Here is a 25953-nt window from a genome sequence, read left to right as displayed (position 1 = left end):
TATACCACCTATTCACACTTTCACATTCTGTTGATGCACCAAATCCGCACCATGGAAAACTCAGGATTGTTTTTTTATTTTTTTAAACAGCACTTGTAAAATGTGTTCAGTAATCTTGCAGGTTGTCTGCCAAATTATTCAGGTAAAATGCATTTTGTGTGCTTTTTTTTCACAATTTAAATAAAATCAGTTAGTAAGTAAAAATAGTATTGTTGATGTTAAATTTCACATTACATATGCAGATGTCTTTTGTCAGACATCACATTACGTATGCACTCTGCATAGAAATGTACTTGCTGTGTTAAACGCTGTTCTTACACACAATAAAGGCAAACCTTCATAATACAAAAAAAAAAATAAAAAAAAAAAATAGTGAAGCTCATTAGTGATTATTTTATTTTATAGAAGAGCAATGTCTGTACATGGACACATGTATTGTAGATGAATTTGAAGTGGATTCAAGAGTTCTGTTCAGTTATCTAATGAGGATTAGGATTTGTCCGGATGTTAAAGGGTAATCCTTTAACTTAAGCTCCTGTGTTTACCCTTCCTGGCCTGTCCTTGATTCTCAATGCCTTGTCCTTGGCTGCCCTTCTAACCACATTACTTTATTGTCACTGTCATTCAAAAGGCACAGTCAAATGCACTGTAAGGCAAAGTTGGCTATGAACCTACTGACTTTAATTGTGAAGTAGGGGTTTTGGCTAGCAATCTTAGACCACAAGTATTGACCATGTTTTTTTTTTAAACTGGCAAATAAAAAAATGTGACACTAAAGATTTAAAATTGTATTGCATTTTATTATTTGTTAAAAGTGGTGCTGCATAACAGCAGTTGCTGCTGCTATGCCCTTGGCCATAGTAATGGTGGCTGAGCAATAAAGGTGAATGAGTGAGTCTGCGGTCCCGCACACTTCATTCCACATGCATGAGTGCAGCTCACTGCTTGCAAGGGCAATTCCCAAAACATCTCTGCGTGTGACAGCAAAGCCCTCTGCACGTACATTTTTTCGAGCTGCACCAGAAATACTTTTTTGGGATACATAAAGGACATATTATTAACTCAAAATAATATATAGATTTAATAAAAGATGTATACATATTTTTTAACATATATTCACAGTGTCAACAGTGTAAGTGCATGCTTATGTATATGTAGAATATAGAGCAAAAAAGCTTCACAGGGAGACACTTGAAGGCCTTAGAAGACCTTGTGACACAAGGTCATGTCACTTTTTACTTTTTAGTCCACGCATGCAAACAAATGTAGCAAGCTGCTGATTTTTTGTTTTTTAACTGACCCCATAGTTTTTAAAGTATAGCCCTCTACCAAATGGTCGAGATGTTGTTTTATGGTTAAAGTACCGAAATTCATAAAAATAGCAAAAACATAAAATCATATATAGACACGTTTTTAGGCATTGGACCCACTTTATTTGTGGTATCAAAATCAAATTAGCTTAATGTTGCTAGGTTTACCATAAACTGACAAATCAACCATTTGGTTGAAGTCGTTTTCAAAAAATTTGTTAGACTTGTTTTGTGGCAATAAGTAACATAGTGCTGTTCATTGAAGCCTCTGACAGTATGATATGTCAAAAAAATATGCTTACCTTTCAATATTTCACCAAAAACAGCCCACATGTCTGGGGTGATTTTCCCGCTTTTCACTTCTTTGTTTGAGGGGAAATGAACAGGCCTACTACTATTTTTTTAGCATAACATACCGTAGCCGAATGGTAGAGATGGCTTAATCGGGTTGAATTGATTTAAACACTCACCTCAATTAGATATAGTGACTCAAAAGGTGATCTACCAAACTGGCTGGGGGTATCCCCCCCCAGCCAGTTAAAGAGATATATACAATATGCAAAAGAGATGGTATATCTTACCTTGGACAAAAGGTACAGCAGAGAAAATTCTCTGTTCATCCATGCACATGTTGTACACCAAGCAATGGAATGCTGCTAGTTTTGCTGATGATGTGTCCTCTGTCTGATTGACATCAGCAGGGATGTGGCACCCAGCGTGGAGGAAGAGCTATCAAAGGGAAAAGCCAGTATATGTATCAAGAGAGGTGGATACTATACTATATGCCATTTAAAAGGATACACCTGTAAAATTGTTGACACCTTTAAAGGCTCACATTGTCAGTTATTCATTTTTAACCCATTAAGATTGGGCTATTTAGTAAATAAAAGTTAGATAATAATAAGTTATTTTTTGTGTGATCTCTGGGGCTAGGGAAAACCAATCAGGAAAAGCAAAAATGTTTTGGCTTATATGAGCAAATAATTGGGAAAAAATAGGGCCATTTTGCAATACCATGTCTAGTTCTCCTTAATACATTGGCCTGTGATGTCTTTTCCATAGAAATGTTGCTTTGAAATAAAATCACAGTGCTTGAATTATCAATGCAAAACAGTACAGTGAAATGCCAGAATAAATAAATTGCAATTGTAATATGAACGATAATAAAATTGTCACTTGCAGGTTTGTTCTTGCTCTGGCACATGTTACTGCCAAATTAAAACTAAATATTGGTTCATACAGTTTGCAGTTTTTCTGTGGTGAGCAAATAAGTTTCAGTTTAACTACACATTCTGTTAACTGTGGACACATTGCTTGGTGGAATCAACTCAAAAACACTGTACTTCTTAAAGGTTAAATCTGTGGGTGATATTTTGAATTTCATCATCTTTGTAGAGAATAAAGAAGGAAGCTTTCATTCAAAATCTCTTTGTGTTCATTTTTCAGTCATAACAAAACAACCATGGCATGACCCTCCACAGCAAAGCTGTAGCTGTATGTGCGAAAAAGTCAGGTGGTCTCCTAGAAGAAAAATTGATCTGAAAGGCCCCCCTCTGTGCTGGGCTCCTTTCAAACCTCTATTGTGTCCATTTTCTCCTTGGCTGAGCGTGGCGTTACACTGAAAGCACATCTCCACTGGCTCAAAAATGTGCGAGGAGGTCAACTGTAAAGTTCTGCAGACAGCAAAAAATGTCTCCCTTCAGTGCTAGGGAGTTCTTGGGGGTTGGAGGGAGAAAGGGCCTCGGGCACCAAAGGGGGAAGGAGAGCTTTTTCCTGCCTCACCCACCCATATTCCTCTTCTTTAGGCCTAGTTGACAGGCAGGCAGTAGCATAGGTGTGGGGCTGAAAGCAGTTGTCTCACATTGCAGTGTGTGGAATACTAACTTAAAGACTATTAACTTGCAGGTAAGATTGTATTTAAACCACATGCCGCTGCCCTTGTATTATTAATCTGTGATGTGTCAAGAGAGGCAATACACTTTCTCAGGTCTGTAAAGCTCAGATGGGATTTTTAAATTAATCATTACCATTTGCATGACACAGTGTCAAAGCAACATGGTGTATCCCTGGACGCTGGAAGAATGTTCTGCATGTATTGGTGCTATAAATTTCACCTGAAAGTAAGTGAGACACTTATCTGTAGCATACAATATAAATAATGCTCTTAGCAGGGATCCAAAAAGCCTGTGTAACCGTGAATAAAGCACTAGAATGTATGCAGGGCTTTGCTAGACTGTGGATACATAAAGGTGTGCAGATGCTTAAAGTAGGATTAAGATGGATCTAACGGCAAAATTGAAGAATGCTAACTGAACACCGCTCGCTTTTGTATTTGACAAACTGGGAATGAGAACGGGCTGTGAGCTCTGCCATTGTCCTGAACTGACTGCACATAGAGATGGCAAACTAATGGCCTCTAAAGCCATCTAGTGGATCACAATTGCAGTAACACTGCATTTTTCGAAACAATATTTAATAGTTACATTAAATTTACTTTATAATGTTTTGACATTGGCATTGAGAGATTATTTCACTAGAATTAAATGTCCATAGTTTCTGACATGGATCTGATTTGGTTTCAGCATTAAACTTAAACATCAAGCATCTTGTTCTTACTTACTTGTTTAGTCAGCTATAAAAAATAAAAAAGAGGTACAATAGTGATAAAGGCAGATAAAGGAGAAGCCTCTGAGACCAAGTTTGTTATGTTGTGTTTTTTAATTAAATTTGATTAAAAAAATTTAATTGATAAATGATTGTATTTCACATGGCAAGCAATACAGCTTAACCTGCAGTCCATTCCACTGTCTAGTGGGAGCAATAAATGGCTTTAAAAAAATACTGTATGCTACCCTTTCACTGCAACAGTCTCTTTGGTCATTATTAGTCATTTGCTGTCAGACTATAGCCTGCAGCCAACTAGCTGAATTCTGCTCTTACTTGTTTGAACTTGTGCTGCAGTAACATTACTTATCTTTCAGAATGCCGGTTTGCATACGGCAGTGAAGAGCATTTGCAAGAGTAGTCCGCTCACTCATTAGTAAGATACTTTGCCTACATTATCACACACACACAAAACATGAAAAACGGTGATAAATTAAAAGTCTTCGTCCCATAAGTATTGGAATGTATTCTGACTAGACGCCACCTTTAACGCTTGTGAATTATGGGCAGATGTTTGGAAGCTGGTGCAGATGCAGATCATTTCACATTTACTGTACGCACAGCACACGCGGAACACGCATGAAGAGGGACCACCTCCTCCGGGACCCGCCCCTCCTGTCACCCTACTAAACCCCGCCCACAAAAACCGCTCTGGAATCTGATTGGTCATATGCGGGTGAACCCCTCCTAGATCTAGGTGAAATAGAAAGTATTTCATGTACAGTGAATATGTTCTTCTTTTGTTGTTTGATGTAACTGTGATGTATGGTATGCTAAGAATCAATTGTTTGATTGAATAAGAACAATGCTGTAATAGTGGCCTGTGGCATTAAGATTGCTATAGATCGAGCACTTTATCAATACCAATGGAGTATTCTTACAGCAGCCAAGTCACAATTGTCACAAAGACAAAGAGCGTGAAGAAAATCAAAGGCAGAGAAGAAATAAAACAACAAAACATACATAATAGTAATAAAGTTTTAAATGTAACTAACTCAAAGAGGATTATATATATATATTATTATATTATACACTCACTAACTATAATATGAAAGTCCCTGGTAATTAAAAGTGCTTCAGTAGCAATATTGAAATAGCAATGAACTGTTTTAGCTTTTTCTTTTTTAGTTCAGCTGTTCATTTCAATGAGGTTTAGCTCTTCACACATTTGATATTGTTTAATAGTTTAATTTAGCAATATTAAGAGGCTTTTTTATGCATGATTAAGATTATTTCCACTTTTAAACTACGTAGATTAGAATACCTATAATCCACTTTAATGAAAAATACATAAATAATAGTAAACGAGTGAAGGCGTCTGAAATACTTCATTTCCACGCACACTTTAATGTCATTCCCCACATAGTCTTTTCTACCTGCTGTGTGTCTATAGCGGAAGCCGCGGTCAGAGGTCAACGTCCAGGAGTAACCCGCCTGCGCATCAGCACATCACCCCACTCTCTGCTGTTAAAGCGTCTGCCGGAGCTGTGACCTCATCACGATGTGATTTTTTTTTTTTCCCCATCACCACTGGAAACCGACATGTCTGACACACTCAGCTCATTTATCGATCTCTCGGAGTGAACTTTTTTTCAGGATTACGTCTCGGTTTATCTCCACCGGTGAGTTGCTAGCCCGGACGTTTATATCTCAGATGACGTTACACCAGTCTGCCTGTCATGAGCTGCGTTCACAAGATTTCGAGCACGCTGCATTAACGTGACAGTACACCGTTAGAGTGCAGTCAGCAGCACTGTCGGAGTGCCGGTACTGTGGCATTATAATTGTATTAGCTTCTGCCGGTAAGCTAGCTAACGCCTACCTTATTATCAGCATATTATCAGTCTGTGGCTGCTGGTGAGCTAGCTGTGACTACACAGGTAACGTTAAGCAGCGGCTAACCTTAGCTAGAAGGCAGCCTAACATATTCCATTTAATAAAATGGTCTATGTCCGAATTTCCAGTCTGTTAAGAAGCTAAATGCAGTTCTCGGCATCACTGTGATGTTCCCCTGGCTCACGTTTGCAGTGTGTGTTTCAGCAGTGCTCGGCTTGTTTTTCTGGTCCCGCAAGCAGCTATCGTTAGGTAAGGTGTGCCCACGTTATTACCCGGGAGTTTACTCTACTTGCTTTAACGATTAGTTGTATTTAAAAAAAATAAAAAAAAATAATAATACGTTAGTTGTAGCAATGTAAAGAAACAGACATGTTGTACAGCACCGTCATTGTTTCCATAGGGTGATGTTAGGACACCGTCGGTAACTTAGCTACTGAACGAGAAAGTGAAGGAAGTCTGACACTAGAGTAGGTAGTATTAGTATTAACAATAAGATGTGCTCTGAAGTCAATTCATTCAACCTACAATTGTAGTCATACAATTGTGTCAACCCTTACATTGGCTAGAAGTGTTTTTGTGTGCATTGGTTTGAATTGGCAGACAAGTGTATCTCGCATGCAGGCAGGATTTGTGCATGTTTTACAGAGTGCAACCTGTTGTATGCTTTTCACATAGGCAGTGTTGTTTCATGTGGCTGCAGTTATCTGAGCCTGAAAGAGTGCTTCAGGGGCTTCTGACTGTTTGGTTACGGCTTTTAACCAGCATTTGTGCATATAAAGCAAACAATGACATTTGCATACATATGCATGTGTGCAAATGTCATTATTTCATCCTTCTTGAATTCTGATATACAGCTGTATGTCCAACAATGGCACTTTTTTTTTTTTAGATGTTGCACACGATGTACTGATGCTCCCAGTGTTCAAGTTCAAGTGTTGCAATATCAGTTGATTTATCAAGATTAAGTTCATGTAACCCACTTTTGCAATATGACAAACAGCATCACATGTCGGTCAAGACAATCTTGTGTCACACTGTACCCTGATATTGGACTCTGTATCGCCTTTATAACTGTTGCTGCCACTGTTGTGTTTCTTGCCAGTATTCGCAGCCTGTTCGTGTCGCCCAGCCATGGCACAGCAGGACGGTGCTGCTAAGAAGAACCCCGCCGTTGCGGTGTTGCACTCTCACTTTCTTGTGGGATCAGTATCGGAGGAGAACTCAGAGGATGAAATCCAGGGAAAGCCTGACATCCAGCTGGAGGAAAAGGAGCCCAGATCCTTGTCACCATCATCCGGTAGCTCAGACAGCACCTATGAAATGGGATTTGACCATATTGATGGCCCCATGCACAATCTAAGGTTGGGATCCAAACCTGGTCTGTCTGAATTGCCGCTAGTCTCTCGATGTGCATTTACAATTGTTCGCCTAACATTGTGATCATGATAGTGGTTGTGTGTGGATACAGGTTTGTTCTGTGATGACTTGTTCCGGTATTCTAAAGCTTTTCTTTTCTCAGGCTTGCAGACCAATTTGTATCAATAATGTAACATGTTGCAGAAGCCACTTGAAACATTTTCCTAATTTGGAAGTTGTTCGAGGGTTTTAAATAATGTAGTGTTTGTTGCAATTCCAGTATTTTTGGATTATTTGCTTTTATTCAGTCATTTTTAAACTTAGTCTTCCCATAGTGACACATGAAGACATTACAAAGACATACTTGAATTACATTATTTCTTATTGGTTATAAAGTGTGCACATGTGAGATACAAATGGGGAACCTGCAACTTCAAATGCTGTTTTTATGAGACTAGTCCTGTTTGAGCAGGCCTTGTCCAAAATGAGTACACTATGTTCTGACTTTGCACTGACTAGGTAGCCCTGTTTGCAGCACATGTGAAAAAAAAATGTGGTTTCACTAACTGCACACTGCTAAAGGGTCTCTCTGTGTCCTGAGTCTGTGAAGTAGGCCTGGAAAGTAGGCATAGACTTCAGAATGTTGGTTTGGAAAAGTTCACACAGAGAGATTCCTGAGCTGAGTTTTTACAAGCTTGAAGAAGTCTTTCTGCCAGCCGCTGTTTGTTCACTGGGCCTCGACGTAGGCCTTTAACTTCACTGTCACTTTCACAGATAGGGGGTGCTTGTACATTTGCTTTGAATACTCACAGAAGACTTGGGTTTGTGATTCGAATGAGATCGCATGCTGATGTAGGTGACTGCCTACAGAATATCTTCACCGTAATTACATGCTGTTTTTTTTTCCAGTTGACTGAAGTGGGTTAAAAACTGCTTTCATACATGGTTTCTAGATATATTATATTATAAAAATATTATATTCTATTATTCAGCCAATCATGTGCATAGTGTCAGGAAATTGGTACGTCCTTGATCTCAATAGCTGCTTTGTCATGTCCGGTTTTGTGTGATCAGTTTCACAAGGACAAAGGGGATGAAAAGGGAAATGGAATGAAGCTGGGAATGCAGTTTTAAAACTAGATGTACTGGATGGGGGCGTCTGTCTCCTCCACCCCCCTAATTGTCTCTCTCATAGGACAGGACAAACTCTGGCAGCTCCACAGCTGGATTGAAACCAGAGCCTCCATTCAGTAGGGGCTCATTTTCCTTGTTGCGGTAACCCCTACAGTGATGCAATAACGCAGGATCAGGCCACAGAAGCCAGCCAGCCAAACGAGCCCAGGCACTGCCACACCTTCCAGCTGATAGTCATATCCCTCCCCCTGTACATACCCTTTCCCCCATGTGGTTCTCCTGCAGGGTGGAGCTTGATTCAAAGAGCTGTTGGAGGTGCTTGTCCAAGCATGTCAATATGTTTGAGGACTGTTGTTTGAAGTGTTTCTGTCCTGTTGTGCACAATCCGATAGGCAAACAGTTTCCTTCTTGAAAGTCTTATATTATTAGCTTACCTGCAAGATGTCAGTTGACTCTTTACTTACCATTACCATCATCCCTATTATTAGTGAGTTTACCGGTTCTGCTTAACATTTACTCCAAGGGGGAGCGGTTACTCACCAACAAGCTATAAAGCTTAAGATAAGAGACAGTAGTCAAATCCTCTGCGTCCTATCTATAGAAGGTGATATCATTATCTTTTATCTGCTGGGCTATAAACATTAACTGTCTTTAAAGCACATCTGCTGTGAAAGAGTTATGTGGTAGTTGGCTTTTAATTTATCTTAATGTTAATTGCATAGCTACCTAACAGCCCCTTCTTTCCAAAACAAGAGGCGTTACGAAGGGCCATTACATGCATTCTTTGTATTTCTTGAAACAGGCCAAGCATGTCAGGGCTGCACCTGGTGAAGCAAGGCAGAGATCGACGGCGTATCGATCTCCAGAGGGACTTTACTGTGGCTTCTCCTGCTGAATTTGTCACCCGCTTTGGTGGCAACAAGGTTATCGAGAAGGTGATGATTATTATTTTGCACATTCCTGTAAAGATGCTGTGAAGCACAGAATAAATTATTCCGTACTCAGAAAATAATCCCAACAATATGTAGAACCTTTTTAATAATTAAGGTGTCTGTGTCTTTGCATTACATAGCCATGAACTAAAATTACAGCATAAAGTCATATTGCATATAGCCACAGCACTATGTGGACATACACCAGCCATTATTATTGGATTATTTTAATTAATGTGAGCAAATTAACATTTGTAACTCAACTATTTTGCTTCTCCAGGTGCTTATTGCTAACAATGGCATTGCTGCAGTCAAATGCATGCGCTCCATCCGCCGGTGGGCCTATGAGATGTTTCGCAATGAGAGGGCAATCCGCTTTGTTGTAATGGTAACCCCAGAGGACCTCAAGGCCAATGCAGGTGAGTTTTAGCATCTGGACATGTAAAGTGCAGTAAGTGCACCAACTGTGGTGCCACTAGCATTGCTAAAGTCCCCAGAGCCTGACGTGGAATTAATGGACAGTTTATGCCTTTCAGCTCTTTTTCAGTGCACGTAAACACCATAGCTAGACAGTACACCAATAAGGAATAATGTAGATGTGACTGCAGTAAAACCATTTGGGGGGAAAAAATGTTTTTCTGTGTTTCTGTCTTTTACAGAGTACATCAAAATGGCAGATCATTATGTACCTGTGCCAGGAGGGACTAACAACAACAACTATGCCAATGTGGAGCTCATTCTGGACATTGCTAAACGCATACCTGTTCAGGTACCACCACACACTTAATATATCTATAGTTTCCCCACTGTGATTCATTATTTTATCACTGAGTAACTGTTGTCCTGTATTCCTTACAGGCAGTGTGGGCTGGCTGGGGTCATGCCTCGGAGAACCCCAAACTTCCAGAGCTGCTTCACAAGAATGGCATTGCTTTCATGGGTAAGAAAAGCTTCTTACTCTATCACTTTGTTCACTCTTTAACTTACTTTCACATTATCAGTTGAGTTTAGTGATCTAGAATGCTTATTTTAAATTCCTTACTGCTTCCTCAGGTCCCCCAAGTCAGGCTATGTGGGCACTAGGAGACAAGATTGCTTCATCTGTTGTGGCTCAGACTGCTGGCATTCCAACCCTGCCCTGGAGTGGCTCAGGTAGGTCACGGTTTGTGTGGGGGTCCAGAGATAATCCCTTTGTTAAGGTTGTTTATGGTAAAATAGAAGTGTGTTTTATTTTTCTAAAAACAATGATTCTTGAATTCAACCAGATGTGATAGGTGTTTTGGTTTGAGCAATAGTAAATGTCATTAACACGTTATTAACATCATATAAGTTAATTGAAAAGTATGTATGGGGAATATTATATCTGTTTGTCTTTCTCAGGCCTAACAGTAGAATGGACAGAGAGCAACCAAAAGAAGAGAATCATCAACGTTCCTACTGATGTGTATGAGCTTGGCTGCATCCAGGATGTAGAGGATGGCCTTAAAGTAAGCTTGTCATCTAACTGGCCATTCATAATGCCAAATTAATGTCGCTTGTGCTTAAGTATAATGTGCATGTTTGCGTGTATGCTATAAAGCTGTATGTTTTCATTCCCAGGCTGCAGAGAAGGTCGGCTACCCTGTGATGGTGAAGGCCTCAGAGGGAGGTGGAGGAAAAGGCATTCGTAAAGTCAACTGTGCTGATGATTTCCCTAACCTCTTCAGACAGGTAATTGGGAAAGTGACATTGTATCGAGTTTGCAGGACTTAACATATTTCGGAGTAGGTTTGAATATATCATTAGAGATCCAAATTTTTTGTACATTCGTTGACTGCAAGGATTTACTTTCTCTTTTTCTCCAGGTCCAGGCAGAAGTTCCAGGATCACCTATTTTTGTCATGCAGTTAGCCAAACATGCCCGGCATCTAGAGGTCCAGATCTTGGCTGATCAATATGGCAATGCCATTTCCCTGTTTGGGAGAGACTGTTCTGTGCAGCGGCGGCACCAGAAAATTATCGAGGAGGCTCCGGCTACCATCGCCACTTCTGATGTGTTTGAGGATATGGAAAGGGTACAACCCACGTAGCATTGTTTGTTTTTTTTGTACAGCAGATAAATGGAGTTCTGAGACCAACTAAGTAAATTCAGATTAATTGAACCTTGATATGAATAGAGTTGTTTTCTCTCCTCAGTGTGCAGTGAAGCTGGCCAAGATGGTGGGTTACGTCAGTGCAGGTACAGTGGAGTACCTCTACAGTCAGGATGGCAGCTTCTACTTCCTGGAGCTCAACCCTCGTCTGCAGGTGGAACACCCCTGTACCGAGATGGTGGCTGATGTCAACTTGCCTGCTGCCCAACTCCAGGTCTGTCTCAAACAGACATGCCTGCAGTGTCACAAAGAGCACATTCTGTTACATCACACACAATACGTTCGAGTCTGTGACTGACCTGTAGACAAACGGACAAAGTAAGCACGCTTCACCGCTCGGCACTAGACGGGGCCCCTTGTCTCCATGGCAACCTGCTGCAAAAGGAAGGAGGCAGTACGCAGAAACAGTGTAGTAGATCCAGTGGTTGTAGCAGCACTGTGGTCACGTGGTCTGTTCTGCAGTGTTTAGGATTGTGCATAAATAGGTCAGTGGCAGTCGAGCTGAAGGGCAGTGTGGCTGGGAAAGCTTTGTAATCAAGCTGATTGGGTGTTACTGTAGGAGTGACGCACTGTCTGGCACAGGGGACAAGAGTATCGGGCAACAACAAAAGGACTCACTCTCACCCAGATATTGTTAATCGGTTGTTTAGAAAGCTGAAAACACAACATTAACAACTATCAGATGAGCATGCCAGGAAGATGTATGTGGTTCATTCAAAGCAAATATTTTCACAATGAACATAATGTGTTGTTAACCCTGTGTGTTCAGGGCCTGTGAGCCTGTCCCTGATGTTCTATATATGTCAGTTCAAGGGCATAAACTTGTATTGTACTAATGCCACTATCCTCTGTCAGATTGCTATGGGTATTCCTCTTCAGAGGATCAAAGACATCAGGATGCTTTATGGGGTCCAGCCATGGGGAGACTCTCCCATTGACTTTGAGGGTCTGTCAACAGCGCCCTCCCCACGAGGCCATGTCATTGCAGCACGTATCACCAGTGAAAATCCTGATGAGGTAAACAAAGTATTTGATCACTGTTCTGTTCCTGTTCAGATTTTCACTTTGTAATTCTGTTGTACGGTAAATAAAGGCTGTTGTTATTACTTCTCTGAACGTCAAAATTAGCTGGTTTTGGTTTTGGCTGAGTTTAGTGAAATGTGGTGTGTGTGTATATGTTGTGATCGCAGGGTTTCAAGCCAAGCTCTGGAACGGTGCAAGAGCTGAATTTCCGCAGCAATAAGAACGTGTGGGGCTACTTCAGTGTCGCAGCGGCTGGAGGGCTGCATGAGTTCGCTGACTCCCAGTTTGGACACTGTTTCTCTTGGGGAGAGAATCGGGAAGAGGCCATCTCGTGAGTACACATAGAACAATAAAAACACTGCTGTGTGTGTGTGTGTGTGTGAAAGCTCACTCAAAAGCCATTTATTCATTGGTATATATTTACTATGGGAGATATTTTTTATGCAACTGTTCAATCAAACGGTTTTATAGTTGACATATGTGGTTATGTTCTTTTGCAGCAACATGGTGGTGGCTCTGAAGGAGTTGTCTATCAGAGGAGACTTCAGGACCACAGTGGAATACCTCATTAAACTGCTGGAGACTGAAAGCTTTCAGCACAACAGCATTGACACAGGCTGGCTGGACAGGCTTATCTCAGAGAAGATGCAGGTATACAGAGATGTTCCAGCTGTGGCCACTGGATGGTCTTAAAGAAAACTCTAGTGAGAAAAGATATGGTTGACATACTGAACCATATTATAATGTCAGTGTTGATAATAGTTAGATCTTGTGGTTTATGCCCATGGCACCATGCGGTTTGAATTTAAGCTTGAATGTTTGATGTTTTACTGGATAAAAATTAAAGTGTATGTCATGGGCAGGCAGAGCGTCCCGACACCATGCTGGGAATTGTGAGCGGGGCTCTTCATGTTGCAGATGTCAATCTGAGGAACAGTGTGTCCAACTTTCTGCATTCTCTGGAAAGGTAAAAATATGGCATATCACTGTAAAACCCTTTTATAATAAGTATAGTAAATACTTGTGCAGTGTTTGGATAGAAAACATAAGAACGCTCTCTGCTCTCTGACCAGGGGCCAAGTGCTGCCAGCACACACACTACTTAATACTGTGGATGTCGAGCTGATCTACGAAGGTAATAAGTACGTCCTGACTGTGACACGCCAGTCTCCCAACTCCTACGTGGTCATCATGAACAACTCCTCTGCTGAGGTGGACGTCCATCGGCTCAGTGATGGAGGTCTCCTGCTGTCTTATGATGGAAGCAGCTACACTACATACATGAAGGAAGAGGTGGACAGGTAAGAACAAAGCTTTAGAATTAAAATATCATTACTAATTCAGCCATAATTTTATCAACTAGAATAAAACGTAATTAAAAAATATTTACACATCATTATGCTGATAAGTCATTGCCTGAAAATATCTCAACTCAGTTAACAATGTTACAGATATTACTTAATGCACTTGCATCTTATAATTTCTGGTTCTGTTACAACTAAGTATATTTTTTTTCCTACAGGTATCGCATCACAATTGGGAACAAGACTTGTGTTTTCGAAAGGGAGAATGATCCTTCGCTGCTGCGCTCTCCTTCAGCAGGAAAACTTATCCAGTACACAGTTGAGGATGGCGGGCATGTGTTTTCTGGCCAGTGCTATGCTGAAATAGAGGTACAATATGTTATCTGTATGTTGTCCACAAAAAAAGATGGAATCTGTTTAAATTCACTTTATTTTTCTTTGATGAGTTGTATAGATGTAAACTCTGTACGTCTTCTAATTCCAGGTGATGAAAATGGTAATGACCCTTACGGCTGCAGAGTCTGGTTGCATTCACTACGTGAAGAGGGCTGGAGCAGCACTGGAGCCTGGCTGTGTCATTGCCAAGCTGCAACTGGATGACCCAAGCAGAGTGCAGCAGGTACTATATGTCTGACTAATGCGATGTACGAAGTGGTATGCCAAGTAGGATTTTCCATATTCCTGCTACAAAATGACCCACAATATGTCATATTTCTTTATTTAGTTCACAATATTGGCATTCAAAGTTGCTTCACCTTTTTATATAAAACTTTTTTCAGTCTCGCTTTTAATATGCCTTTGGGAAAAAGTTGTATTGATCATGCTGTAAAGAATATAAAACGAAAAAGACATAACCCATACAGATTTTCCTTCATAATGTCTGTACTTTTTAGCCAGTATGGTAGTAAAATAGGTCTGAAATTGCATTTATAATAGTCTTAAAAAGTCTTAAATTTAACCTGTTGAAACTGTTTTAGCTTTCAGCTTCTATCATGAAAAGCGACAGCCTTTAAAAAAAGTCAGAGATCTACATTTCCATATACAAGAGATGCACTCTACTCCACACACTCTACTGTGGCTTTATATATTAGTTAGGGTGTGTATTCTTTCATTTTTGCTTATGACAAGTCACTTTATGAAATCAAAGCATCAATGAGGCAGGAAATTGAGGCTGCCACCAAAGATGATTGCTCAATTAGCTGAAGGAAAAGGGTGTGTGAATAAACATCTGAACCAAGCTAATGTCACTTCTGGTGTTGTACCAATATCCAAAGAAGGACAAAGTGGAAGCTACACATTTTGGACTACTTTCTTGGATGGACATTATTCACAGTAAATGCAGGTTTGTTTAACTTGCATGTAGCTGCGGTAGCCTGCCACTACTTCCTACTAGACTATCAACTCCCATTGACAATGCAACATCAGCACATTCACACCAGTGTTGTAAAATAAATATTTGTGTTTGTCTTGTAGGCAGAGCTTCACACAGGGGCCCTGCCATCTATCCAGGCAGTGGCTCTGAGAGGCGAGAAGCTACACAGAGTCTTCCACAACACACTGGATCATCTTGTTCACATAATGAATGGCTACTGTCTTCCTGAGCCTTTCTTCAGTGCTAAAGTAAGAATTCATACACACCTGTGGTACACACCAACATCAGCTTTTCCAACTGTAAGCAGTTCCTTAAACATACAACTCCTGTGTCTGTCCTAGTTGAAAGAGTGGGTGGAACGGTTGATGAAAACAATGCGTGATCCCTCTTTGCCACTGTTGGAGCTTCAAGACATCATGACGAGTGTGTCAGGTCGCATCCCCCCCGCTGTGGAGAAAGCTATCAAGAAGGAGATGGCTCAGTATGCTAGCAACATCACCTCTGTGCTCTGCCAGTTTCCCAGCCAGCAGGTGCGTCCACCAACATGTGCACACCCCACGCTAACTAAGCCCACAGAATTCTGTTTAAATGTACCTTGTCTATAACAGTGAAACTCCTGTTGAGCATTTTGCTGTTTCTTTGCCCGCAGTAGTTTTGTTTGTATTCCACAGTTAACCCTGTTTCCAGGAGAACAAAGGGATTAGTTATGAACACATGTAGAGCACATTTTTAATGCTTCCACACTAGATCATGTACAAAACAGCAGTAAAAACCTGTTATAACAAATATATGGAGTGTTTTCCTGTATCTCCAGTAGTTTTATTAGATCAGCACTGAGATTTCTCAACTCTGCACTTGGCTAGAATACTGTGTCCCCAGTTTCTTGTGCAAACAAATTATTTCACAATGTGTATGTCTGTGTCTGTGTCTGTGTGTAAAAGATGTCAACAATTTGCTGAATTATGTAAAAAATACAGTGGATTTGATGTGTTATTACTGGTTAAACATTTTGGACACTCCATATTCATTCATACTTTAGGAATTTTATATTCATGCATAATTTATAAATAGCAAAGGAAGCACAGTACACTAATGTCAGTAGTAGTGAAAGGGTCACACACTGCCAACAATATTTATCTCTTGTTTAAATCATGAGTTTGGATCTGGATAAAATGGTAGCAAGCTAACTGAGGGGTCATCACTGCCACTGGGATAAAATGCTTATGAGTCTCCATTGCTGTTGGGAATAAATGCTTATATTGTTAATCTCCCTTGTTTCCAGATTGCAAACATCCTGGACAGCCACGCTGCTACTCTTAATAAGAAGTCTGAGAGAGAAGTCTTCTTTATGAACACGCAAAGCATTGTTCAGCTGGTACAGAAGTGAGTATGGTACTCTATAGCTCAATATAATGCAAAGCTTAACACACTGATTACAAAACTCTTAATGTAATTTGCTGCATGACTGAGAGTGGTTTACTTTATATTAGTTGTTCTCTTAGTCACTAGATCTCGATTTTGTCCATATGCCCATCTAGTACAGCGCTGCATTGTTTGTTTCAGACCAGACTGTTTTTGTCTCCAACAGGTATCGCAGTGGCATCCGAGGTCACATGAAGGCGGTGGTGATGGACTTGCTCAGACAGTACCTGAAAGTAGAGATCCAGTTTCAGAATGGTGAGGAACAACAACAACAGCAGCACACTTAATTATTGGTTTCAAGTGCTCATTGTGGTGGCACATTGCCACATGCAAGAGTAATGTGGGTTTAGCTTTGCTGTCCTACAAGTTCTTTTTTAGAAAAACTGCACTTACTGATTGTGTCCACTTGGTGGGGCTCTTCCACAATAAACCCCTGACCACCTGTGCATTTGCAGTTCCCCTGTGCAGTATATTTGCTAAGCTACTTTACTTGTTGGTTTGTCAACAGGACACTATGACAAGTGTGTGTTTGCCCTGCGTGAGGAAAACAAAGGCGATATGGCAAATGTGCTCAACTATATCTTCTCCCATGCTCAAGTCACCAAGAAGAACCTGCTGGTTACAATGTTGATTGTAAGTGTGTGTTTGAAAGACTTGATTAATAACTGATAAAAACAGACTTGTCCTTTTGCAGGGGATATTGACTCCTTCATCATATCTTATTCTTGACTAGAGTGTTTTAAGATATCTAACTTATGATGTTACGTAATGTTATCATCTGTTTTGTCTAGGACCAGCTGTGTGGCCGTGATCCCACACTAACAGATGAACTGATGGCCATCTTGACTGAACTCACCCAGCTCAGCAAGACAACCAATGCCAAGGTGGCACTGCGTGCTCGGCAGGTCAGATATGAACAAAAAAATTGCTGATTTCTTAATTGTCCTGCAAATGAGAAACATGATTACGACAATCAGGGGCATTTGAGAAACCTTTTTTCCCCTAAGTAGATTTCCCCTGAAGAACACCATTTTTTTCTGCCATATGGGTAACAAGATTTGTAATCTGCTCTGAATTTGATGAAAGGAGAGATCATTACATGTAGTGATGGGGTCTGTGTAATGCTTCAGTTCAATCTTCCATTTCCAAAATGATAAATGAAAAAGTGGAAAATTGAATTCCATTTACCAAAATTGTATTTTTTATTTATAAAATCAATGTATAATTAAGATTTTGGAGTCAATTCCATGTATCATTTGTTCTTTGGTTTCGTAATTGGAAAAACACAAAGACGGGTTGGGGGGCAGGCCGTCCAGCATTGCCACGAGCAGGTACCGGTCCAAGTCCAGAGCAGGGTTTGGGTCTAGCCCGCCACAGAGTGAAGCAAAAAAAATGCTTGGTGTGTGTTGAGGGGTAGGGGTAAGGGTACCTAGAGAAGAGCAGCACAAATAGTAACAAAATGTTTTTTGGTTTTAAACAGAAAAACATATTTGTTTTGTATTTTTATATTTTTGCCATCTTGTTTTAAAACCGAAAAACACAACAACAATGCCGTTTTTTTTTTTTTTTTTCCAAATTGGTCTTGAAATGAAAAACCAAATATTTCTATTTGTGTGTTTGGGGTGCCGTATCCAAGCGCCAGACTAAACTTATGTCTGGTTGGCTGGCGGGAGCCGCTTGTCTCATCTATTGTCACACTTGCATTCAATGATTACATGATATCTGATCATGGTCTCCTCCCCACTCATTTAAATGCAGATTTTCCCTGTTTAGTGACATCAGAGTTTGGGATTAGACCAGTCAATGGATTAGATTTACGTATGTATGTTCAAATAAGGTCAAATCTTTTAAAAATGTGGATAGGCTCAAATTAAACTTCTAAGTGTTACCAGAGTGCCCAGAGATGCATCAGATAGGGTTAATTATTAAACATCTACTTTTCAACATTAGACAAATGTTTTATTGATTATCTATGGGGACACCACCAGATGTCACTATCTACTCTTTTTAACTTTTTCTTTTATTCGTGCTGTTTACCTAGGTCTTAATAGCTTCCCACCTCCCCTCTTATGAGCTACGACACAACCAGGTGGAGTCCATCTTCCTCTCTGCCATTGATATGTATGGACACCAATTCTGCATTGAGAACCTTCAGGTAGGCAGTAAAGGAGTATTATCTGTGGTTTTATGTAATGCTCTGAAAATGGAGAAAGCTTTAAGATGACAAAATATCCCTTTTTTTTCTAGAAACTGATCCTTTCAGAAACATCAATTTTTGATGTTCTGCCCAACTTCTTCTACCACAGTAATCAGGTTGTCAGGATGGCTGCCCTTGAGGTGAGATGAATGACAGTCTTAATCCACATATCAATTTGCCGTGAGTGAATTTGATTTGAATGCACGTTTAAAACTAATAGTAATAATAGTAACTAATAGTTTTTTGTGGCCTTATCCCCAATAAGGTGTACGTTCGCAGAGCATACATTGCGTATGAGCTGAACAGCGTTCAGCATCGACAGCTGAGGGACAACACATGTATAGTAGAGTTCCAGTTCATGCTTCCCACCTCGCACCCAAACAGGTATAACACACACCAAAGTTCTTGCAACGCTCACATGCTGTGCATCATCTTTGCTGCTGCTCCCCCCTTAAACGGCACTGTGGACAGGAATCAATACTTATTACAGAGATGAATATTGAATTTTCCATTGGTGGCAGTGATGCTGGAAAGTTGGCAGCGCCAGCATGTATTTGGTCACTGCGTTATGTTAATTTTAGCGGCATCACCTACAACTATCTTTTGTTGTTCCTTCTCACTGCCTTTTTTGGTTGTATCTCCCTTTGCCTCATAGACCACTGTGTGATTCAGTTGTCAAGGTGTTTGTGGCATAGGTGGGGGTGTTCTGTGGTTACACAAAACATATCACTCCAGTGCCTGGAAATCGCATACTTTTTGTGCCATAACTGTTATAAGATGAATATCTATGGCGCTGATTTAAAATCACTGCAGCAGTGAAGAGTTTACTTCACAATCTTACGTCCTCCATGGTGCCACGGTTTACTCTCCCACCTTCCCAGCTATGCGTCATTGTTCATATACGTTCTCCATGTAAATGCTTCTCATGTGCAAAAGAAGGTATTTTGCAAGACTGAAAATACTTTTCTTGGTTTGTCAGAAGTGTGTGAGCGCCATGAACAACAAAGGTCCCAGCCTCAGGAGTCTCATTGCCCTTCCTTGTTAGTCCTGGAAAAACCTTGGGGCACTCTTAAACCATATAAAACCTGAGAATCAGAGAGAGAATCAGAGAGAAACTAATAGACAAACTCCAAATATTTCTTGTACATGCTCAGCATTTAGAAAAGAAAAGAAAAGAAAAGCCTGTAACAAAAGAAGTACTGTGGCATTTCTGTTGCACTTGTGTTCTGCATCCTACCTGTGTGACTGTGTCCGGTTTGTCTGTGTCTCAGTGTGTGTACGTTTTGTGCGTATTTGTCTGTTAACGCTTTGCAGTGCTTGTATTTTTCTTTGCTGTGTTGGGTTCAGCTCTTTTTATACAGTTAGGTGAGGCAATCCTTTAAAATGCCGGCATGCACACATTTTATTGCATGTCTGTGATTGTATGTGTCCGAATTAACCTTCATGATTTGCTCATCACTGTGAACTAAATACTGCATGAGGATGTGAAATGATCCTCTGTCTTTGTTCAGAGTAAACCTCAGGACAAGGAGGCCTTAGGATCTCATGATGCATGTTGTAAAGGGAGCAGTCAGGATGTGAAATGTGTGTTTAGGGTTGGAAAGATATTTTCACTTTACTTTATTCTCAATTTTTGACATTCATTGCATTCATTTAGATATTGATAAATGCAAACTAAATTAAGTATTAAACAGCACACACACATACTTACACACACACATACACACCCATTGCTACACCTTGACTGTCTTCCTTTCCTGGTGCCTGCCACTAACCACTTAGTAATCAATGTTGTTTGATTGCAGAGGGAACATCCCCACTCTAAACAGGTATTGTAAACATTCTTTTTATTGCATAGACTACTAGTGACTGTAGGTTAGCTGGCTGCATGGTCAAAACAGTAATCTATGTTCTAAATAATTAATCTGGTTATTAAATCTACATATTGTTTGGTGTTTTGAAATTTTGCAAAAATGAAACCGATTTAACTACTGGAGTTTCGTCTGATTGAGAAAAGCAATGTTTAATTTTAACTGACAACAGCATGGCCCTTGGCATTCAGCCTCTGTGTCAAACATGTTTTTGAGTCTGTGTGTGTCTTTGTGGAAGAGAGTTATATTCCCAACTGTTGTGTGTATGAGCTTCAATATTTTGGAGATTTGGAATAACATGGGATGTAATGTGGTGTAAGATCATTTGAATTACATGTTGGAGGAATGTTGTGCATCAGTGCAAATCTCCTGAACTGAAACCTGTGACTGTCCTGCCAGGAAAATGTCTGCTCCAATCCTGGACATTGTAAAAGCCATGGACACTAAATTACAGGAAACTAAACCCCAGGACCTTAAAGAACAAGATAGTAAATCTAAGGATGATAATGCTGAGAAGATAAATGGCTCTGATTCGGAAGCTATGGACAGGTTTGACACACCAAACGTCTTGAGTACTTTCAGTGGGTGTAACCTCTGGGAAAGCTTCATACAATCACCACTATCAAGACTAACACCCCAAAAAATTAAATGTGAATATTTAAAGGGTCTTTCTGGTGGTTTTATGTTCATATTCCTGTAAAAGGAATCTTTTCTTTTTTTAATTTGACTAACTGTGATCTGTCAAAAATCCTTCACATACTGTATAGGTTGTGTTCACATGTAATGGTGTAATTATATTCCTACTTGCTTTTATAATTGGAACCTCACTCAGTTTTTATCATAAAGCGTCTCCTACAATTATTCCATTACCATTTCAATCTGCTGAAAAACTGAGGTATCAAACTGTTGTGAGGCTCTTAAAGGTGGATGGGGGATGTTGTCACAGAGTCATTCGACTGATCTGGTAGATTCCTATTGTAATTTCTCTCTGTCTGTACCCTAGGATGTCATTCTCATCCAATCTGAACCACTACGGCATGGTGCATGTAGCCAGTGTCAGTGACGTCCTGCTTGACACATCTTTTACACCACCTTGTCAGCGCATGGGAGCCATGGTCGCTTTCCGCTCCTTCCAGGAGTTCACCAGGTCAGTCCTTGTATAAAAATAGCCCTAAACTTGAATATATTTCGTCGGTAGGTGAAGATAATATTTCAAGTGTGATTAATGGCATGCATGACTTTGCTCCTATGCAGGAACATAGCAGACGTGTTGAGCTGTTTCTCCGACTCCCCTCCCCCAAGTCCAACCTTCCCAGAGGGAGGTAATCCTGTCCTGTATGGTGAAGAGGACAACAAGGTGACGAGAACGGACTTCTGATGGTCACAGGCCTGTCATTGACCTGTATGACTATGTACCTTTTGAATGTAAATGTGTTTTTGCTTTGTCATCCAGAGTGTCCAGGATGAGCCTATCCATATCCTGAATGTGGCTATAAAGACTGACAGCGACATTGATGACGATGGCCTGGCAGCCAGCTTCCGAGAGTTCACTCAGTCAAAGGTGGGAGCGGTCTACAGCAAGACCTTTTTGTTTCTGTTGATTTCAGCAGAGAGATAAATGTTTGAGATGGCTCAGAAAGATGTTCTCATCCTGACATTTTGCCTTTTTCCCGGTCCAGAAATCACTGCTGTTTGAACATGGCATCCGTAGGCTGACTTTCCTTGTGGCTCAGAAGGTGAGGGCTCTAATTAATACTGACCAAATCTACTACCTGTCTCCACAATCTGCTGCCCTGCTTGTCACCAATTCAAAAGTTCTGAACAGCATGTATCAACATTTTATAAATGAAACGCCCTGCATCCTACTTTTTGTAATTAATACTAATACTTTATTTGATTGTTTATGTGGAATAACAATATTGTGGTAATTGTAATAATTTGCATTTGGAATTTAGCTTATCATCCTGTTTGTCTCTATCTCTTTCTGCATGCCTTGCTTTTGCTACATTTATGATGACAGGATTTCAGGAAGCAAGTCAACTGTGAGGTGGACCAAAGGTTTCATGTAAGTAGAGGAAGACAAAGGAAATGAGGACAGGTGGCCCTTTGATTTGATTTGATTTGATTTGATTTGATTTGATTTATTGAACAAGTATCAATGCATTTGGTTAATCACAGTTCAAACACGCCCTACCATGGAGGTGCACATTAAATATCCAGACAGTCAGTTGCATTATTTCTGTTTTAAAATGCTGTGGACAGTCCACAGGGGGTAGATTAATGACATCAAAAGACAGTGTACTGATATTCCCAAGCTATTGGGTCCTGCAATTTCAAGGCTTATTCAACTGTTGCACCAGTGTAAATAAAAGAAACCTTGACACATCATTGTTCTGAATCAATAAAGGTTTGGATTGGCTACAGTTTGTTTTTAAGCTACAGTCATTAAAACCCCAGAACTAGGAATTGAACCCCCAATCACAGCAGTTTTCTGACATATTGTCTATTGTGCTGTAGTACACAGGGCTGCATTTATCTGACCAGGGTTGACCCATTATCAGCACGCACTAGCATTCAGATGATGGAGATAATGACAGGGATTTAGAAAAGGATTAGATTTTGAGAAATGCCCCGTTCTTTCGCCTCTGCTGTCATTTTGACAATGGGCATTGATTCCTTTTTGATGGCACCACGGTCTCTGATGAGAGCTAATCATGGAAACTGGTGTCACCGTCATTACATGACCCTTGTTACACGGAGGTTTTTTTTTTTGTAGTCTTCTCTGTTCACTATATTGTGGAGGGGATGTGATCAGTGTCAAATCATGGCTTTAGAGGTTTCCAGTGTGTGCACTGTTGCAGTTCTCTTGTTATCGTGTAGGCTGTGAGCTGATGACAGCATCTCCAATCGGTCTGGCATTGTTTTGGCAAGTGGGACACTTCATCTGATAATGTCAAACAGGGCTACCAGGCATTATTCAGAGGATCAAATGTTTTTTGAAAAAAGGGAATGTTTTATTCATTAACGTAGTGAGTGGTGCTATAAATATAAAGCCTATTACCATTATTATGTGAGCTTGCTGTCTGAGTGAATACAAAGTGATTCCCTGATAGAGAAATGAAAGCAGTGAAGTAGTATACGGCTCACTGCATGTAGAACAAGGTCCTGTTCATCACGGAATAATACTATACTAGCAAACTAAGCAAAGCCCAGTATAACTTATGGTCACCTGCTGTGATTAGGTTTATAGTTGGTACATTTCTAACTCATTTAGTATTTTCTAACAATGCTGTGCTTGCAAACATGTTTTTTTCTTGAGCCGTTTATGATTTATTTTTGTTCTTTCTATCTCTGTCTCACTATCTTACACAGAGAGAATTCCCCAAATTTTTCACATTCCGCGCCAGAGACAAGGTGGGTATCACAAAGTATTACCATGTGTCAGCTCACTTTTAACTCTAAAATGCCTTTTTATTTTAGTGAACAAAAAAACGATCGATAGACTTTCCTTTGGCTGCGAGACCATTCAAAACTATGTTTTCACTGTTAACTTTTCACCTCTTTGAGATGCTGACTTTCACTCTATCACAATCAGTGATGGCTCTTCCTCTCTGTTACCCCTGATAGTTTCACTACAATAACACCACCAAAACTCATTAAAGTAATGAAGTCTTTAATTATGTCTCCCATTTAAGTGAAATGACACCCATTACCAGCTTTCTGAGATTGAGATTGCTCATGGTTTCATTGACTTAATACAGTGTGTGGCTCACAGGCATCTTTTTACTATTATATCAACTCTGTGCTGCTGAAATTGCCAATTTGAACTACTTCTGTTAATGGAGGAGTTTATGGCAGGGAAGCTCAACTTGTAAAGAAAAAGTTCTTCAGGAAAGTCTTTGAACATGTCCATTTAAAATGTTTTGTGTGACTGTGTCCTGCCTCTCTATAGTTTGAGGAGGACAGGATCTATCGTCATTTGGAGCCGGCACTAGCTTTCCAGTTGGAGCTCAACCGCATGCGCAATTTTGCCTTAACGGCAATCCCATGTGCCAACCACAAAATGCACCTGTACCTGGGTGCAGCGCGCGTGGAGGTGGGCACAGAGGTTACGGACTACCGTTTCTTTGTGCGAGCCATTATCCGCCACTCTGATCTGGTCACAAAGGTGAGAGAACGGAGGAACCAGGAACCATTGCACTCCCTTTTTTTAAGTTGGTTTTAGAAGTTTTGGAATTTGCAACACAATCATTTATCTCCCTTTTTTTGATGTTATAAGTTATTCATACATGCTGACAATGACAGATTGTTTTCTTGTTCACTCACTAGGAGGCCTCCTTTGAATACCTTCACAATGAGGCAGAGCGTCTGCTGCTGGAAGCCATGGATGAGCTGGAGGTGGCTTTCAACAACACAACTGTACGCACTGACTGCAACCATATCTTCCTCAATTTTGTCCCCACAGTCATCATGGACCCATCAAAGGTTTGTGGAACTATCACACATTTGTATATCTGATACGCTGTCCGACTAGCTCACATTGTTATTAATGAGTTTACTGCTTTCTAATCTTGCTCTACTAACTTCAGATCGAGGAGTCTGTGCGCTCCATGGTGATGCGTTACGGCAGCCGTCTGTGGAAGCTGCGTGTCCTGCAGGCTGAACTGAAAATTAACATCCGCCTGACTCCAACAGGAAAGCAAATCCCCATCCGCCTCTTCCTCACCAATGAATCAGGCTACTACCTGGACATCAGCCTGTACAAGGAGGTCACTGATTCTAGAACGGGACAGGTGGGGCCCAAAGACCGACAGGTGGGGCACTCATACATCTTCCATCTCATCTGCTTATTGTCCCGTCGCGGGCGAAAGGCTTCAGCTCCATCTTGGATACCTTAACGCCCAGAATGCAATTTACCAGCCTGTCTTATAAAGTATAAGATAGTAATTTTTACATATAAGAATTTAAAACGTCTTACTTTACTTACTGGGGTAGAGATCCAGTATGGTGTCATGCCCCTAGCCTGGTGGACAATTCTTTCAGTAATATCCTTTCTCCTCGCAGCTCATTAGGTAAGTTACACTTCATCCAGCCAGCCAGCCATCCATACATCTGTCCATCATCACATCCACCCGTTAAAGGAACGAATGTTGAATACCTGTAATGGGCTTTAGTAAAATCTGAAATGAAGGAAAGAAATGACCATTATCCTTGTATACATTCAATTCTTGTTAATTTTTTAGTTTCAAGTTTGTTTGTTTTTTCATTTTTGCTGGGTGGTTGCTTTATTAGTTCCATAATATTGAATGGGGGAAAAAATTGGTTTTTATTTAGTCTCCATTTAAAGGGGAACTTGGCAACTCTAGCCATTTCTTCGCTGGTTTTCATTTTTGTCATCGC

The 25953-nt window shown here is 40.4% G+C and overlaps 1 protein-coding gene across 1 annotated transcript in view; it reads left to right on the top strand.

Moving 5' to 3' along the window:
- Nucleotides 1-5947: 5947 nt before the first annotated feature.
- Nucleotides 5948-25953, top strand: part of acaca (acetyl-CoA carboxylase alpha) — a gene marked incomplete in the record, with an annotated part of 32353 nt that continues 12347 nt past the window's right edge. The window contains 38 exon segments of the mRNA XM_035667150.1: nucleotides 5948-6059; nucleotides 6913-7171; nucleotides 9103-9235; nucleotides 9513-9651; nucleotides 9892-10001; nucleotides 10091-10172; nucleotides 10286-10384; nucleotides 10613-10719; nucleotides 10832-10942; nucleotides 11077-11286; nucleotides 11408-11578; nucleotides 12220-12381; nucleotides 12555-12718; nucleotides 12888-13038; nucleotides 13251-13354; nucleotides 13461-13688; nucleotides 13910-14060; nucleotides 14176-14310; nucleotides 15165-15311; nucleotides 15405-15593; nucleotides 16346-16446; nucleotides 16652-16740; nucleotides 16994-17118; nucleotides 17277-17390; nucleotides 18527-18640; nucleotides 18733-18822; nucleotides 18948-19066; nucleotides 20488-20511; nucleotides 20953-21102; nucleotides 21557-21700; nucleotides 21808-21910; nucleotides 22007-22114; nucleotides 22233-22289; nucleotides 22574-22618; nucleotides 23926-23967; nucleotides 24506-24721; nucleotides 24883-25038; nucleotides 25143-25367. Of these exon segments, the coding sequence (XP_035523043.1) occupies nucleotides 5978-6059; nucleotides 6913-7171; nucleotides 9103-9235; nucleotides 9513-9651; nucleotides 9892-10001; nucleotides 10091-10172; nucleotides 10286-10384; nucleotides 10613-10719; nucleotides 10832-10942; nucleotides 11077-11286; nucleotides 11408-11578; nucleotides 12220-12381; nucleotides 12555-12718; nucleotides 12888-13038; nucleotides 13251-13354; nucleotides 13461-13688; nucleotides 13910-14060; nucleotides 14176-14310; nucleotides 15165-15311; nucleotides 15405-15593; nucleotides 16346-16446; nucleotides 16652-16740; nucleotides 16994-17118; nucleotides 17277-17390; nucleotides 18527-18640; nucleotides 18733-18822; nucleotides 18948-19066; nucleotides 20488-20511; nucleotides 20953-21102; nucleotides 21557-21700; nucleotides 21808-21910; nucleotides 22007-22114; nucleotides 22233-22289; nucleotides 22574-22618; nucleotides 23926-23967; nucleotides 24506-24721; nucleotides 24883-25038; nucleotides 25143-25367 (4956 nt within the window).

The sequence above is a fragment of the Morone saxatilis genome, unplaced genomic scaffold, assembly GCF_004916995.1.
Source record: "Morone saxatilis isolate NCDOM2014 unplaced genomic scaffold, NCSU_SB_2.0 Contig20, whole genome shotgun sequence".
Lineage (NCBI taxonomy): Eukaryota > Metazoa > Chordata > Actinopteri > Moronidae > Morone > Morone saxatilis.
Note: the sequence above shows the minus strand (reverse complement) of the source record. Positions and strands in the feature narration are given on the sequence as shown.